Below are 13,697 nucleotides of genomic sequence, written 5' to 3'. Positions count from 1 at the left end.
GTGACTGCAGGGATTCCTCTTCTTGGTTCTTTCGGTAAAGTCACGTAGAATGGAAATAATAAAATAATAAAAATAAACCAATTAAATAATTTCGATTTAAAGCTTTCGTGACTGCAGGGATTCATCTTCTTGGTTCTTTCGCTAAAGTCACGTAGAAGGGAAATAATAAAATAATAAAAATAAACCAATTAAATAATTTCGATTTAAAGCTTTCGTGACTGCAGGGATTCATCTTCTTGGTTCTTTCGGTAAAGTCACGTAGAATGGAAATAATAAAATAATAAAAATTATAAAATACAATTCTCATTTTTAAATTATTATTTTATTTCCATTCTACATGACTTTACCGAAAGAACCAAGAAGACGTTCTACTTAATTAAATAGACTTTTAGTAAATGTTTTCTCCTACAACATCAGAGTGCAGCGCCACATTAAATACGCACTACAATGACAATAGTTTAAAACGATTTGAAGCATGTTTTTTTTTGGGGGGGGAGGGGGGGCAGAGCTTTGTGACGTCATATTTGAGTGGGGGGGGTCTGACTTTTTGTGACGCAAGCAGCCGTCCTCAGGTCAAGAACAGGTCTGTCGGAAAGACAGCGTCTGAAGTTTCAAGAACAGGTCTGTCGGAAAGACAGCGTCTGAAGTTTCAGACGCTGTCTTTCCGACAGACCTGTTCTTCACCTGAGGACGGCTGCTTGCGTTGTGGCCGAAACGTCGTGAGAATTGTATTTTATTATGTTTTAATTGTATTATTTTATTATTTCCCTTCTACGTGACTTTACCGAAAGAACCAAGAAAATAGTAACGAATTGGCCATGTGACAAACCCCCTCACCGATTGGCCGTGAGTTTGACGACACAATATATGGGAAATATTGGTCGCGTAAGCCCGCTCCGTGTCAAACTGCCCAAGCATTCTGAGTAACTGAGATTTGTCAGCGTACCTGTGTGTGTGCGCGCGCGTGATGTGTGTGTACGTGCGGTATGCGTGTCCATGCGGGCGAGCGGTGGCGCCGTGGTTAGCGCGCTGCGCCACAAACCCGGCGACCCGAGTTCGATTCCCGTTCACAACCGATGACGGTGAATGTTCTAACTGGTCCTGGGCTTCCTCTGGGTCGACTTGGCCTTAAATCAGTGCCCGGTGCGGCGTATAAAACATCGGCACTGGGGAGACAAAGGCGGCCGGGTGTGGTGGTGGCCACTCACTCGCTCGCGTGTCAGAGTGCCAGTCTTCATAGGTGCCGCTTGCTAACAGCACTTGCACCAACAGTCTGTGAAAGGCGCTATGGACGATCTTTGCTTGGTGTCTAAGGCTTGTGCATGGTTTGTGAATGTGTACATGTGTGCGTGTTTGAGGGGGAGCGGTGGTGTAGCGGTTAGCGCTACGCTGCGCTATGAACCCGGCGACCCGGGTTCGATTCCCGCTCACGGCCGACACCGGTGACGATTATCTGAACCGGTCCCGGGCCTCCCCTAGGTCCACTCAGCCTTAAATGAGTACCTGGTGCGGTGTGTAGTGAACATCGCCACTGGGGAGACAAAGGCGGTCGGGCGTGGTGCTGGCCACCCCACCCCCTCGTGTGCCGCTCCGGCCTTCATAGGTGCTGCTCGCTAACAGCACTTGCCCCTACAGTCTGTTAAGGCTATACGGGGCATCTTTGTCTTTATCTTTGTGTTTGAATACTTGCACGTGCATTTGTCCGTGTACGTGTGCGTATGTGTGTCCACGTGCATGCATCCGTGTGCGTGCGCGTGTAACTCTTTGTCTTTGTGTGTAACTTTGGCACAGATGGTGGTTGCAGCTACCGGTCATCTCAGGCAGTCAACCCACGGCGCCTCTGCTGGATCTGTCCCGTGACCTCCTGCCAGCGGGCATTCGGCACGTCACGCGATAGCCTCAAAGTGCACCTAGCCTGGCACAGGTGCCGTGGTGACGTCACCGGCACTCGGTGGCGAACGGAGGCTGGTGTGTACGTACACACGTGTACACGTGTGTAAAGTCACACGTGTACCCGTGTGTACGTACACACATGTGGACGTGTTTTGAGTTATTCAACCATCGGGTCTCCCTCCCTCCTGTGCGTCTTCTGTGAGAACTTCCACACTCAACGCTTTCAGATCCTTCAGCACGGAGCTCAGAGACCCTACAGCACACACACAGTACACACACAGTACACACACAGTACACACACAGCACACACACGGTACGTACACACAGTAAATACACACGGTACACACACAGTACACACACAGTACACACAGTACACACGTACACACACAGTACACACACAGTACACACACAGTATGTACACACAGTACACACACAGCACACACACAGTACACATACAGTATACACATACACAGTATATATACACACAGTACACACACAGTACGTACACAGTACACACACAGTATATATACAGCACACACACGGTACATACACACACAGTGCACACACAGCACACACACAGTATACACACGGTACGTACACACACAGTACACACACGGTACGTACACACAGTACACACACGGTACGTACACACAGTATACACACAGTATATATACAGCACACACACGGTACATACACACACAGTGCACACACAGCACACACACAGTGCACACACAGCACACACACAGTATACACACGGTACGTACACACAGTATACACACGGTACGTACACACACAGTACACACACGGTACGTACACACAGTACACACAGTACGTACACAGTAAATACACAGTACATACACAGCACACACACAGTACACACACAGTACACACACAGTATGTACACACAGTACACACACAGTACACGCACAGCACACACACAGTACACACACAGCACACACACGGTACGTACACACACAGTACACACACAGCACACACACAGCACACACACAGTACACACACAGTATATATACAATATACACGGTACACACACACACGGTACGTACACACACAGTACACGCACAGCACACACACAGTACACACACAGCACACACACGGTACGTACACACACGGTACGTACACACACAGTACACACACGGTATGTACACACAGTACACACACAGTATGTACACACAGTACACACACAGCACACACACAGTATATATACAATATACACGGTACACACACACAAGGTGCGTACACACACAGTACACACACTATACATACACACACAGTATATATATACACACACACACAGTATACACGGTACACACAGTATATATATACACACACACAGTACACACACAGTACACACACACGGTACGTACACACCCAGTATACACACAAACAATACACACACACACACAGTACACACACAGTATATATACATTATACACGGTACACACACACAAGGTGCGTACACACACAGTACACACACTATACATACACACACAGTATATATACACACACACACAGTACACACACAGTACACACACAGTATACACGGTACACACAGTATATATACACACACACAGTACACACACAGTACGTACACACCCAGTATACACACAAACAATACACACACACACACAGTACACACACAATACACACAGTATATATACACACACACAGTACACACACAGTGTACACACACCGTATACACACAGTACACTTACACAGTATATACACATTACACGTACACAACACATGCAATGTGCAAGTGAGTGAAATGAGTGGGTGGGTGAATGGGTGAGTGGGTGAGTGAGTGAATGGGTGGATGAGTGGGTGATTGAGAGGGTGAGTGAGTGAGTGAGAGGATGTGTGAATGGGTAAGTGAGTGAGAGGGTGAGTGAGAGGGTGAGTGAGAGGGTGAGTGGGTGGGTAGGTGAGTGAGTGACTGGGTGAGTGAGTGGGTGGATGAGTGGGTGATTGAGAGGGTGAGAGGGTGTGTGAATGGGTAGGTGAATGGATATGCGAGTGAGAGGGTGAGTGAGAGGGTGAGTGGGTGAGTGGGTGGGTGAATGGGTGAGTGACTGGGTGAGTGAATGGGTGAATTAGTGGGTGATTGAGAGAGTGAGTGAGAGGGTGTGTGAATGGGTAGGTGAATAGGTAGGTGAGTGAGAGGGTGAGTGGGTGAGTGGGTGAGTGGGTGAGTGAGTGGGTGGGTGAGTGGGTGAGTGAGTGGGTGAATGGGTGAGTGACTGGGTGAGTGAATGGGTGGATGAGTGGGTGATTGAGAGGGTGAGTGGGTGAGAGGGTGTGTGAATGGGTAGGTGAGTGAGAGGGTGAGTGGGTGAGTGGGTGAGTGGGTGGGTGGGTGATTGAGAGGGTGAGAGGGTGTGTGAATGGGTAGGTGAATGGATATGTGAGTGACTGGGTGAGTGAGTGAGTGGGTGAGTGACTGGGTGAGTGAATGGGTGGATGAGTGGGTGATTGAGAGGGTGAGTGAGAGGGTGTGTGAATGGGTAGGTGAATAGGTAGGTGAGAGGGTGAGTGAGAGGGTGAGTGGGTGGGTGAGTGACTGGGTGAGTGAATGGGTGGATAAGTGGGTGATTGAGAGGGTGAGTGGGTGAGAGGGTGTGTGAATGGGTAGGTGAATGAGTGGGTGAGTGAGTGGGTGAGTGAGTGGGTGAGTGACTGGGTGAGTGAATGGGTGGATGAGTGGGTGATTGAGAGGGTGAGTGGGTGATTGAGAGGGTGGGTGAGTGAGTGACTGGGTGAGTGAATGGGTGGATGAGTGGGTGAGATGGTGTGTGAATGGGTAGGTGAGTGAGTGGGTGAGTGAGTGGGTGAGTGAATGGGTGGATGAGTGGGTGAGTGAGAGGGTGAGCGAGTGAGTGGGTGAGCGAGCGTGAGGTTCACCAGCGGGTGAGTGAGTTGGTGAGTGAGTGAGTGGGTTAGCGAGTGAGCGAGTGAGTGGGTGAGTGAGAGGGTGAGTGAGTGAGTGGGTGAGCGAGCGAGTGAGTTGTTGTGGCCTGTGCTAGGCTTCCACTGCCCACCAGCGTGACGCTGCCCTTTCTCCAGCTGCTGCCCTCCGACTCTCCTCGCCTTGTACTGCTGCAGCAGCCCCTCCTGCCTCAGCGTCGCCTGCGTACGCCCGCACAGGCAAAGGTCCCCACCCCCCCGTGTAGCCTTCATTAGACTGTTGAGGCAAGTGGTGTGAGCGTGTTCCAGCAGGCGCCCTGTGAAGGCCGACACGGCGCACGTGGAGGGTGGGTGGCCAACACCACCATGCACCACCACCACCAACACCAACACCACCAACACCCCCCCTCCCGGCCACCTTTGTCTCAGCCGTAAATGGGGTACTGATACTGTCAGAGCGTGCGGGTGGGTCAGTGAGTGGGCGGGTGAGTGGTTGAGTGGGTGGATGGGTGAGTGAATGAGTGGGTGAGTGAGTGGGTGGGTGAGTGAGCGAGTAAGTAGGTGAGTGAGTGAGCGAGTCAGTAGGTGAGTGAGTAGGTGAGTGAGTGAGCGAGTGAGTGGGTGAGTGAGTCGGTGGGCGGGTGAGTGAGAGAGAGGGTGAGTGGGTGGGTGAGTGGGTGAGTGAGTGAGAGAGAGGATGAGTGGGTGGGTGAGTGAGCAGGTGAGTGAGTGAGCGAGTGAGTGAGTAGGTGAGTGAGCGAGTAAGTAGGTGAGTGAGTGAGTGAGTGAGCAAGTCATTAGGTGAGTGAGTGAGCGAGTGAGTAGGTGAGTGAGTAGGTGAGTGAGTGAGTGAGCGAGTGAGTGGTGTGTGAGTGAGTGAGCGAGTGAGTAGGCGAGCGAGCAAGGGGGTAGGTGAGTGAGTGAGCGAGTGAGTAGGTGAGCGAGTGAGTCGGGGGTGAGTGAGTGGGTGAGTGAGTGGGTGGGTGAGTGGGTGAGTGAGTCAGTGGGTGAGTGGCTGAGTGGTTGTGTGAGTGGTTGGGTGAGTGAGTGGGTGGATGGCTGAATGGTTGGGTGAGTGGTTGGGTGAGTGAGTGGGTGGATGGGTGAGTGAGTGGGTGGATGAGTGAGTGAGTGAGTGGGTGGGTGAGTCAGTGGCTGAGTGGCTGGGCGAGTGGCTGGGCGAGTGAGTGATCGATCGAGCGAGTGAGCGCACCTTCATGAGGCTACCGTCCGCCTGCAGCTGCTGCAGGTGGCTCTGCAGCTGCTGCAGCTGCATGTGGTGATGTCTGTCGCGAGTCTGAGCCAGCTCCCTGGCTCGCTCCCTCTCACGGCTCCACTCGCGCTCACCTTGGCGCAGAGCCACCACTGCGGTGAGAAACACAGTGTCCAATCAAAATAATATATATAATAAACCGTCGGTCGATCTTCCAATGTGCTCGTGTGCAAGGGCAAACATTTTTCTCGCGGCGTTCAGTTGCTGCTCACGATGTTTCTAAATTAAATGATGATAGTAACAATCAGCCCGCTTGGATGACTGTAGGTGAGTGAGCGAGTGGTGTATGCGTACCAGCCTTGCCGTGCTCCCTGCGTGCCTGGTTCAGACTGGGTGAGTGGGTGAGCGAGTGAGTAGGTGAGTGAGTGAGCGAGCGAGTGAGTAGTGTGTGAGTGAGTGGTGTGTGAGCGAGCGAGTGAGCGAGTGAGTGAGCGAGTGGTGTGTGCGTACCAGCCTTGCCGTGCTCCCTGCGTGCTTGGTTCAGACTAAGTGAGCGAGTCAGTAGGTGAGTGAGTGAGCGAGTGAGTGGTGTGTGAGTAAGTGAGCGAGTGAGTAGGTGAGCGAGTGAGTGAGTGGTGTGTGAGTGAGTGAGCGAGTGAGTAGGTGAGTGAGCGAGCGAGTCAGTAAGTGAGCGAGTGAGTGAGCCAGTGAGTGGTGTGTGCGTACCAGCCTTGCCGTGCTCCCTGCGTGCTTGGTTCAGACTGAGTGAGTGAGTGGTGTGTGAGTGAGTGAGTGAGCGAGTGAGTAGGCGAGTGAGTGAGTGGTGTGTGCGTACCAGCCTTGCCGTGCTCCCTGCGTGCTTGGTTCAGACTGAGTGAGTGAGCGGGTGAGTAGGTGAGTAGGTGAGTGAGCGAGTGAGTGAGTGGTGTGTGAGTGAGTGGTGTGTGAGTGTGTGAGTGAGTGAGCGAGTGAGTAGGTGAGTGAGTGAGCGAGTCAGTAAGTGAGCGAGTGAGTGGTGTGTGAGTGAATGAGCGAGTGAGTAGGTGAGTAGGTGAGTGAGTGAGCGAGCGAGTCAGTAAGTGAGTGAGCGAGTGAGTGGTGTGTGCGTACCAGCCTTGCCGTGCTCCCTGCGTGCTTGGTTCAGACTGAGTGAGTGAGCGAGTGAGTAGGTGAGCGAGCGAGTGAATAGGTGAGTGAGTGAGTGGTGGGTGAGTGAGTGAGCAAGTGAGTGGTGTGTGAGTGAGTGAGTGGTGTGTGAGTGAGTGAGTGAGCGAGTGAGTAGGTGAGTAGGTGAGTGAGTGAGCGAGTCAGTAAGTGAGCGAGTGAGCGAGTGAGTGGTGTGTGCGTACCAGCCTTGCCGTGCTCCCTGCGTGCCTGGTTCAGACTGAGTGAGTGAGCGAGTGAGTAGGTGAGTGAGTGAGCGAGTCAGTAAGTGAGCGAGTGAGTGAATGAGTGGTGTGTGTGTGAGTAGGTGAGTGAGCGAGTGAGCAGGTGAGTGAGCGAGTGAGCGATTGAGTGAGTGGTGTGTGCGTACCAGCCTTGCCGTGCTCCCTGCGTGCTTGGTTCAGACTGAGTGAGTAGGTGAGTGAGTGAGCGAGTGAGTGAGTGGTGAGTGAGTGAGCGAGTCAGTAAGTCAGCGAGTGAGTGAGTGGTGTGTGCGTACCAGCCTTGCCGTGCTCCCTGCGTGCTTGGTTCAGACTGAGTGAGTGAGCGAGTGAGTAGGGGAGTAGGTGAGTGAGTGAGCGAGTGAGTGAGTGGTGTGTGCGTACCAGCCTTGCCGTGCTCCCTGCGTGCTTGGTTCAGACTGAGTGAGTGAGCGAGTGAGTAGGTGAGTGAGTGAGCGAGTCAGTAAGTGAGCGAGTGAGTGAGTGAGTGGTGTGTGCGTGCCAGCCTTGCCGTGCTCCCTGCGTGCTTGGTTCAGACTGAGTGAGTGAGCGAGTGAGTAGGTGAGTAGGTGAGTGAGTGAGTGAGCGAGTGAGTAGGTGAGTGAGTGAGCGAGTGAGTGAGTGGTGTGTGCGTACCAGCCTTGCCGTGCTCCCTGCGTGCTTGGTTCAGACTGAGTGAGTGAGCGAGTGAGTAGGTGAGTAGGTGAGTGAGTGAGTGAGCGAGTGAGTAGGTGAGTGAGTGAGCGAGTGAGTGAGTGGTGTGTGCGTACCAGCCTTGCCGTGCTCCCTGCGTGCTTGGTTCAGACTGAGTGAGTGAGCGAGTGAGTAGGTGAGTAGGTGAGTGAGTGAGTGAGTGAGCGAGTGAGTAGGTGAGTGAGTGAGCGAGTGAGTGAGTGGTGTGTGCGTGCCAGCCTTGCCGTGCTCCCTGCGTGCTTGGTTCAGACTGAGTGAGTGAGCGAGTGAGTAGGTGAGTAGGTGAGTGAGTGAGTGAGCGAGTGAGTAGGTGAGTGAGTGAGCGAGTGAGTGAGTGGTGTGTGCGTACCAGCCTTGCCGTGCTCCCTGCGTGCTTGGTTCAGACTGAGTGAGTGAGCGAGTGAGTAGGTGAGTGAGTGAGTGAGCGAGTGAGTAGGTGAGTGAGTGAGTGAGTGGTGTGTGCGTACCAGCCTTGCCGTGCTCCCTGCGTGCTTGGTTCAGACTCTGCTCCAAGCCGGAGAGCTGATCCGCGTAGCGAGCACGGAGGTCCCGTTCAACGGCTCGCACCGCTACAACCACAACCACCACCACAACAACTACACTCACCCACAACTCATCATTTAGCAACCAATACCGACACCACTACTACCATTGCCACAACCACCACCACAACAACAACAACTACACTCACCCACAACTCATCATTTAGCAACCAATACCGACACCACTACCACCACCACCACCACAACAACAAGTACACTCACCCACAACTCATCATTTAGCAACCAATACCGACACTACTACCACTTACCACCACCATCACAACAACTACACTGGTAGCGATGATGATGCTGATAGCGATGTTGATGGTAGTGGTGATGATGATGGTAGCGGTGATGATGATGGTGGCGATGATGATGGTGGTGGCGGCGGATGATGATGATGATGGTGATGATGATGACGATGATGATGATGATGGTTATGATGGTGGTGTATGATGATGGTAGCGATAATGATGATCGCGATGATGATGGTAGCGGTGATGATGCTGATAGCAATGATGATGCTTGCGATACCGACGATGATGATAGCAATGAAGATGATGGTTGCGATGGTAGCGACGACGAGGCCTGTTATTCTACGTCTGCGTGTGTTGGGCACCCTGATCCTTCGCTCCGTGCTCATGTTGCAGCTGCTGCTGCAGCTGCTGCAGCTGCTCCAGCTGCTGCTGCTGCTGGTTGCGGGCGGCTTCCAGCTTGTGCTGCGCCTGCTGCAGGCGAGTCTGGGTCTCCTCGTGCAGCGCGCCCCGCTCCTCGGCCAGAGACCGCAGGCGCAGGAGCTGCTCCGCACAGGCCTCCTCCGCTGGGACGTGGACATCATCGTCGTCAGCAACATCGTCGTCGTCAACGTCAACATCATCGTCGTCAACATCGTCGTCAACGTCAACATCGTCATCAACATCATCAACTTCAACATCATCATCATCAGCATCATTATCATCAACATCGTCATCGTCAAGATCGTCATCGTCAAGATCGTAATCGTCAACATCATCAATATCGTCATCATCAACTTCAACATCATCACCAGCTTCAACATCATCATCAACATCATCGTCAACAACATCATCGTCAACGTCAAGATCGTCATCGTCAAGATCGTCATCGTCAACATCATCAACATCATCAACATCGTCATCATCAACTTCAACATCATCAACATCGTCATCATCAGCATCATTATCATCAACATCGTCGTCGTCAATGTCAACATCGTCAACGTCACCATCATCATCAACATCGTCATCATCAACTTCAACATCATCATCATCATCAACATCATCAACTTCAACATCATCAACAGCATCATTATCATCAACATCGTCATCGTCAAGATCGTTGTCAACATCGTCGCCATCAGCATCGTCATCATCGTCAACATCATCATCAGGGACATAGGGGAGAGAGACCCCGTGTGTCTCTGTCTCCATGTCCCTACCCCGTGTGTCTCTCTCCCCGTGTGTCTCTCTCCCCGTCTCTGTCCCCATGTCCCTACCCTGTGTATCTCTCCCCGTGTGTCTCTGTCCCCATGTCCCTACCCTGTGTGTCTCTCTCCCCGTGTGTCTCTGTCCCCATGTCCCTACCCTGTGTGTCTCTCTCCCCGTGTGTCTCTCTCCCCATGTGTCTCTCTCCCTATGTCCCTACCGTGTGTCTCTCTCCCCGTGTGTCTCTCTCCCCGTGTGTCTCTCTCCCCGTGTGTCTCTCTCCCCGCGTGTCTCTCTCCCCGTGCGTCTCTCTCCCCGTGTGTCTCTCTCTCCGTGCGTCTCTCTGCCCGTGTGTCTCTCTCCCCGTGTGTCTCTCTCCTCGTGTCTCTGTCCCCGTGTCTCTCCCCGTCTCTCTCCCCGTGTGTCTCTCTCCCCGTGTGTCTCTCTCCCTGTGTCCCTACCCCGCGTGTCTCTCTGTCCGTGTGTCTCTGTCCCCGTGTCCCTACCCCTGTCTCTCTCCCCGTGTGTCTCTCTCCCCGTGCGTCTCTCTCCCCGTGTGTCTCTCTCCCCGTGTGTCTCTCTCCCCGCGTGTCTCTCTCCCCGTGCGTCTCTCTCCCCGTGTGTCTCTCTCTCCGTGCGTCTCTCTGCCCGTGTGTCTCTCTCCTCGTGTCTCTGTCCCCGTGTCTCTCCCCGTCTCTCTCCCCGTGTGTCTCTCTCCCCGTGTGTCTCTCTCCCCGTGTCCCTACCCCGCGTGTCTCTCTGTCCGTGTGTCTCTGTCCCCGTGTCCCTACCCCTGTCTCTCTCCCCGTGTGTCTCTCTCCCCGTGCGTCTCTCTCCCCGTGCGTCTCTCTCCCCGTGCGTCTCTCTCCCCGTGTGTCTCTCTCCCCGTGCGTCTCTCTCCCCGTGTGTCTCTCTCCCCGTGTGTCTCTCTCCCCGTGTGACTCTCTCCCCGTGTGTCTCTCTCCCCGTGTGTCTCTCTCCCCGTGCGTCTCTCTCCCCGTGTGTCTCTCTCCCCGTGCGTCTCTCTCCCCGTGTGTCTCTCTCTCCGTGCGTCTCTCTGCCCGTGTGTCTCTCTCCCCGTGTGTCTCTCTCCTCGTGTCTCTGTCCCCGTGTCTCTCCCCGTCTCTCTCCCCGTGTGTCTCTCTCCCCGTGTGTCTCTCTCCCCGTGTCCCTACCCCGCGTGTCTCTCTGTCCGTGTGTCTCTGTCCCCGTGTCCCTACCCCTGTCTCTCTCCCCGTGTGTCTCTCTCCCCGTGTGTCTCTCTCCCCGTGTGTCTCTCTCCCCGTGCGTCTCTCTCCCCGTGTGTCTCTCTCCCCGTGTGTCTCTCTCCCCGTGTCTCTCTCCCCACGTGTCTCTCTCCCCACGTGTCTCTCTCCCCGCGTGTCTCTCTCCCCGTGCGTCTCTCTCCCCGTGTGTCTCTCTCTCCGTGCGTCTCTCTGCCCGTGTGTCTCTCTCCCCGTGTGTCTCTCTCCTCGTGTCTCTGTCCCCGTGTCTCTCCCCGTCTCTCTCCCCGTGTGTCTCTCTCCCCGTGTGTCTCTCTCCCCGTGTCCCTACCCCGCGTGTCTCTCTGTCCGTGTGTCTCTGTCCCCGTGTCTCTCTCCCCGTGTGTCTCTCTCCCCGTGTGTCTCTCTCCCCGTGTGTCTCTCTCCCCGTGTGTCTCTCTCCCCGTGTGTCTCTCTCCCCGTGTGTCTCTCTCCCCGTGTCTCTCTCCCCGTGTGTCTCTCTCCCCGTGTGTCTCTCTCCCCGTGCGTCTCTCTCCCCGTGTGTCTCTCTCCCCGTGTGTCTCTCTCCCCGTGTCTCTCTCCCCGTGTCTCTCTCCCCGTGTGTCTCTCTCCCCGTGTGTCTCTCTCCCCAGGTCCATACCCCGTGTCTCTCTCCCCGTGTGTCTCTCTCCCCGTGTGTCTCTCTCCCCGTGTCTCTCTCCCCGTGTCTCTCTCCCCGTGTGTCTCTCTCCCCGTGTGTCTCTCTCCCCGTGCGTCTCTCTCCCCGTGTGTCTCTCTCCCCGTGTGTCTCTCTCCCCGTGTGTCTCTCTCCCCGTGTGTCTCTCTCCCCGTGCGTCTCTCTCCCCGTGCGTCTCTCTCCCCGTGTGTCTCTCTCCCCGTGCGTCTCTCTCCCCGTGTGTCTCTCTCCCCGTGCGTCTCTCTCCCCGTGTGTCTCTCTCCCCGTGTGTCTCTCTCCCCGTGCGTCTCTCTCCCCGTGTGTCTCTCTCCCCGTGTGTCTCTCTCCCCGTGTGTAACTCTCCTCGTGTGTCTCTCTCCCCGTGTGTCTCTCTCCCCGTGCGTCTCTCTCCCCGTGTGTCTCTCTCCCCGTGCGTCTCTCTCCCCGTGTGTCTCTCTCCCCGTGTGTCTCTCTCCCCGTGTGTCTCTCTCTCCGTGCGTCTCTCTGCCCGTGTGTCTCTCTCCCCGTGTGTCTCTCTCCTCGTGTCTCTGTCCCCGTCTCTCTCCCCGTGTGTCTCTCTCCCCGTGTGTCTCTCTCCCCGTGTGTCTCTCTCCCCGTGTGTTTCTCTCCCCGTGTCCCTACCCCGCGTGTCTCTCTGTCCGTGTGTCTCTGTCCCCGTGTCCCTACCCCTGTCTCTCTCCCCGTGTGTCTCTCTCCCCGTGTGTCTCTCTCCCCGTGTGTCTCTCTCCCCGTGCGTCTCTCTCCCCGTGTCTCTCTCCCCGTGTGTCTCTCTCCCCGTGTGTCTCTCTCCCCGTGTCTCTCTCCCCGCGTGTCTCTCTCCCCGCGTGTCTCTCTCCCCGTGCGTCTCTCTCCCCGTGTGTCTCTCTCTCCGTGCGTCTCTCTGCCCGTGTGTCTCTCTCCCCGTGTGTCTCTCTCCTCGTGTCTCTGTCCCCGTGTCTCTCCCCGTCTCTCTCCCCGTGTGTCTCTCTCCCCGTGTGTCTCTCTCCCCGTGTCCCTACCCCGCGTGTCTCTCTGTCCGTGTGTCTCTGTCCCCGTGTCTCTCTGCCCGTGTGTCTCTCTCCCCGTGTGTCTCTCTCCCCGTGTGTCTCTCTCCCCGTGCGTCTCTCTCCCCGTGCGTCTCTCTCCCCGTGCGTCTCTCTCCCCGTGTGTCTCTCTCCTCGTGTCTCTCTCCCCGTGCGTCTCTCTCCCCGTGTGTCTCTCTCCCCGTGTGTCTCTCTCCCCATGTCCCTACCCCGTGTCTCTCTCCCCGTGTGTCTCTCTCCCCGTGTGTCTCTCTCCCCGTGTCTCTCTCCCCATGTCTCTCTCCCCGTGTCTCTCTCCCCGTGTGTCTCTCTCCCCGTGTGTCTCTCTCCCCGTGTGTCTCTCTCCCCGTGTCTCTCTCCCCGTGTCTCTCTCCCAGTGTCTCTCTCCCCGTGTCTCTCTCCCCGTGTGTCTCTCTCCCCGTGCGTCTCTGTCCCCGTGCGTCTCTGTCCCCGTGCGTCTCTCTCCCCGTGTGTCTCTCTCCCCGTGTGTCTCTCTCCCCGTGTGTCTCTCTCCCCATGTCCCTACCCCGTGTGTCTCTCTCCCCGTGTGTCTCTGTCCCCGTGTCCCTACCCCTGTCTCTCTCCCCGTGTCTCTCTCCCCGTGTGTCTCTCTCCCCGTGTGTCTCTCTCCCCGTGTGTCTCTCTCCCCGTGTGTCTCTCTCCCCGTGTGTCTCTGTCCCCGTGTC

The 13,697-nt window shown here is 55.2% G+C and overlaps 1 protein-coding gene across 1 annotated transcript in view; it reads right to left on the bottom strand.

Annotated features, from left to right (window-relative positions):
- Positions 1 to 650: 650 nt before the first annotated feature.
- Positions 651 to 13,697, bottom strand: part of CCHCR1 (coiled-coil alpha-helical rod protein 1) — a 35,678-nt gene continuing 22,631 nt past the window's right edge. The window contains exons 13-17 of the mRNA XM_078883048.1: positions 9,268 to 9,468; positions 8,574 to 8,675; positions 6,029 to 6,180; positions 4,950 to 5,037; positions 651 to 2,146 (exon numbers count right to left, since the gene is read on the bottom strand). Of these exons, the coding sequence (XP_078739174.1) occupies positions 2,055 to 2,146; positions 4,950 to 5,037; positions 6,029 to 6,180; positions 8,574 to 8,675; positions 9,268 to 9,468 (635 nt within the window). The 3' untranslated portion in view covers positions 651 to 2,054. The remainder of the gene's footprint in view (positions 2,147 to 4,949; positions 5,038 to 6,028; positions 6,181 to 8,573; positions 8,676 to 9,267; positions 9,469 to 13,697) is intronic.

Source organism: Lampetra fluviatilis, chromosome 68, assembly GCF_964198595.1.
Source record: "Lampetra fluviatilis chromosome 68, kcLamFluv1.1, whole genome shotgun sequence".
Classification (NCBI taxonomy): domain Eukaryota; kingdom Metazoa; phylum Chordata; class Hyperoartia; order Petromyzontiformes; family Petromyzontidae; genus Lampetra; species Lampetra fluviatilis.
Note: the sequence above shows the minus strand (reverse complement) of the source record. Positions and strands in the feature narration are given on the sequence as shown.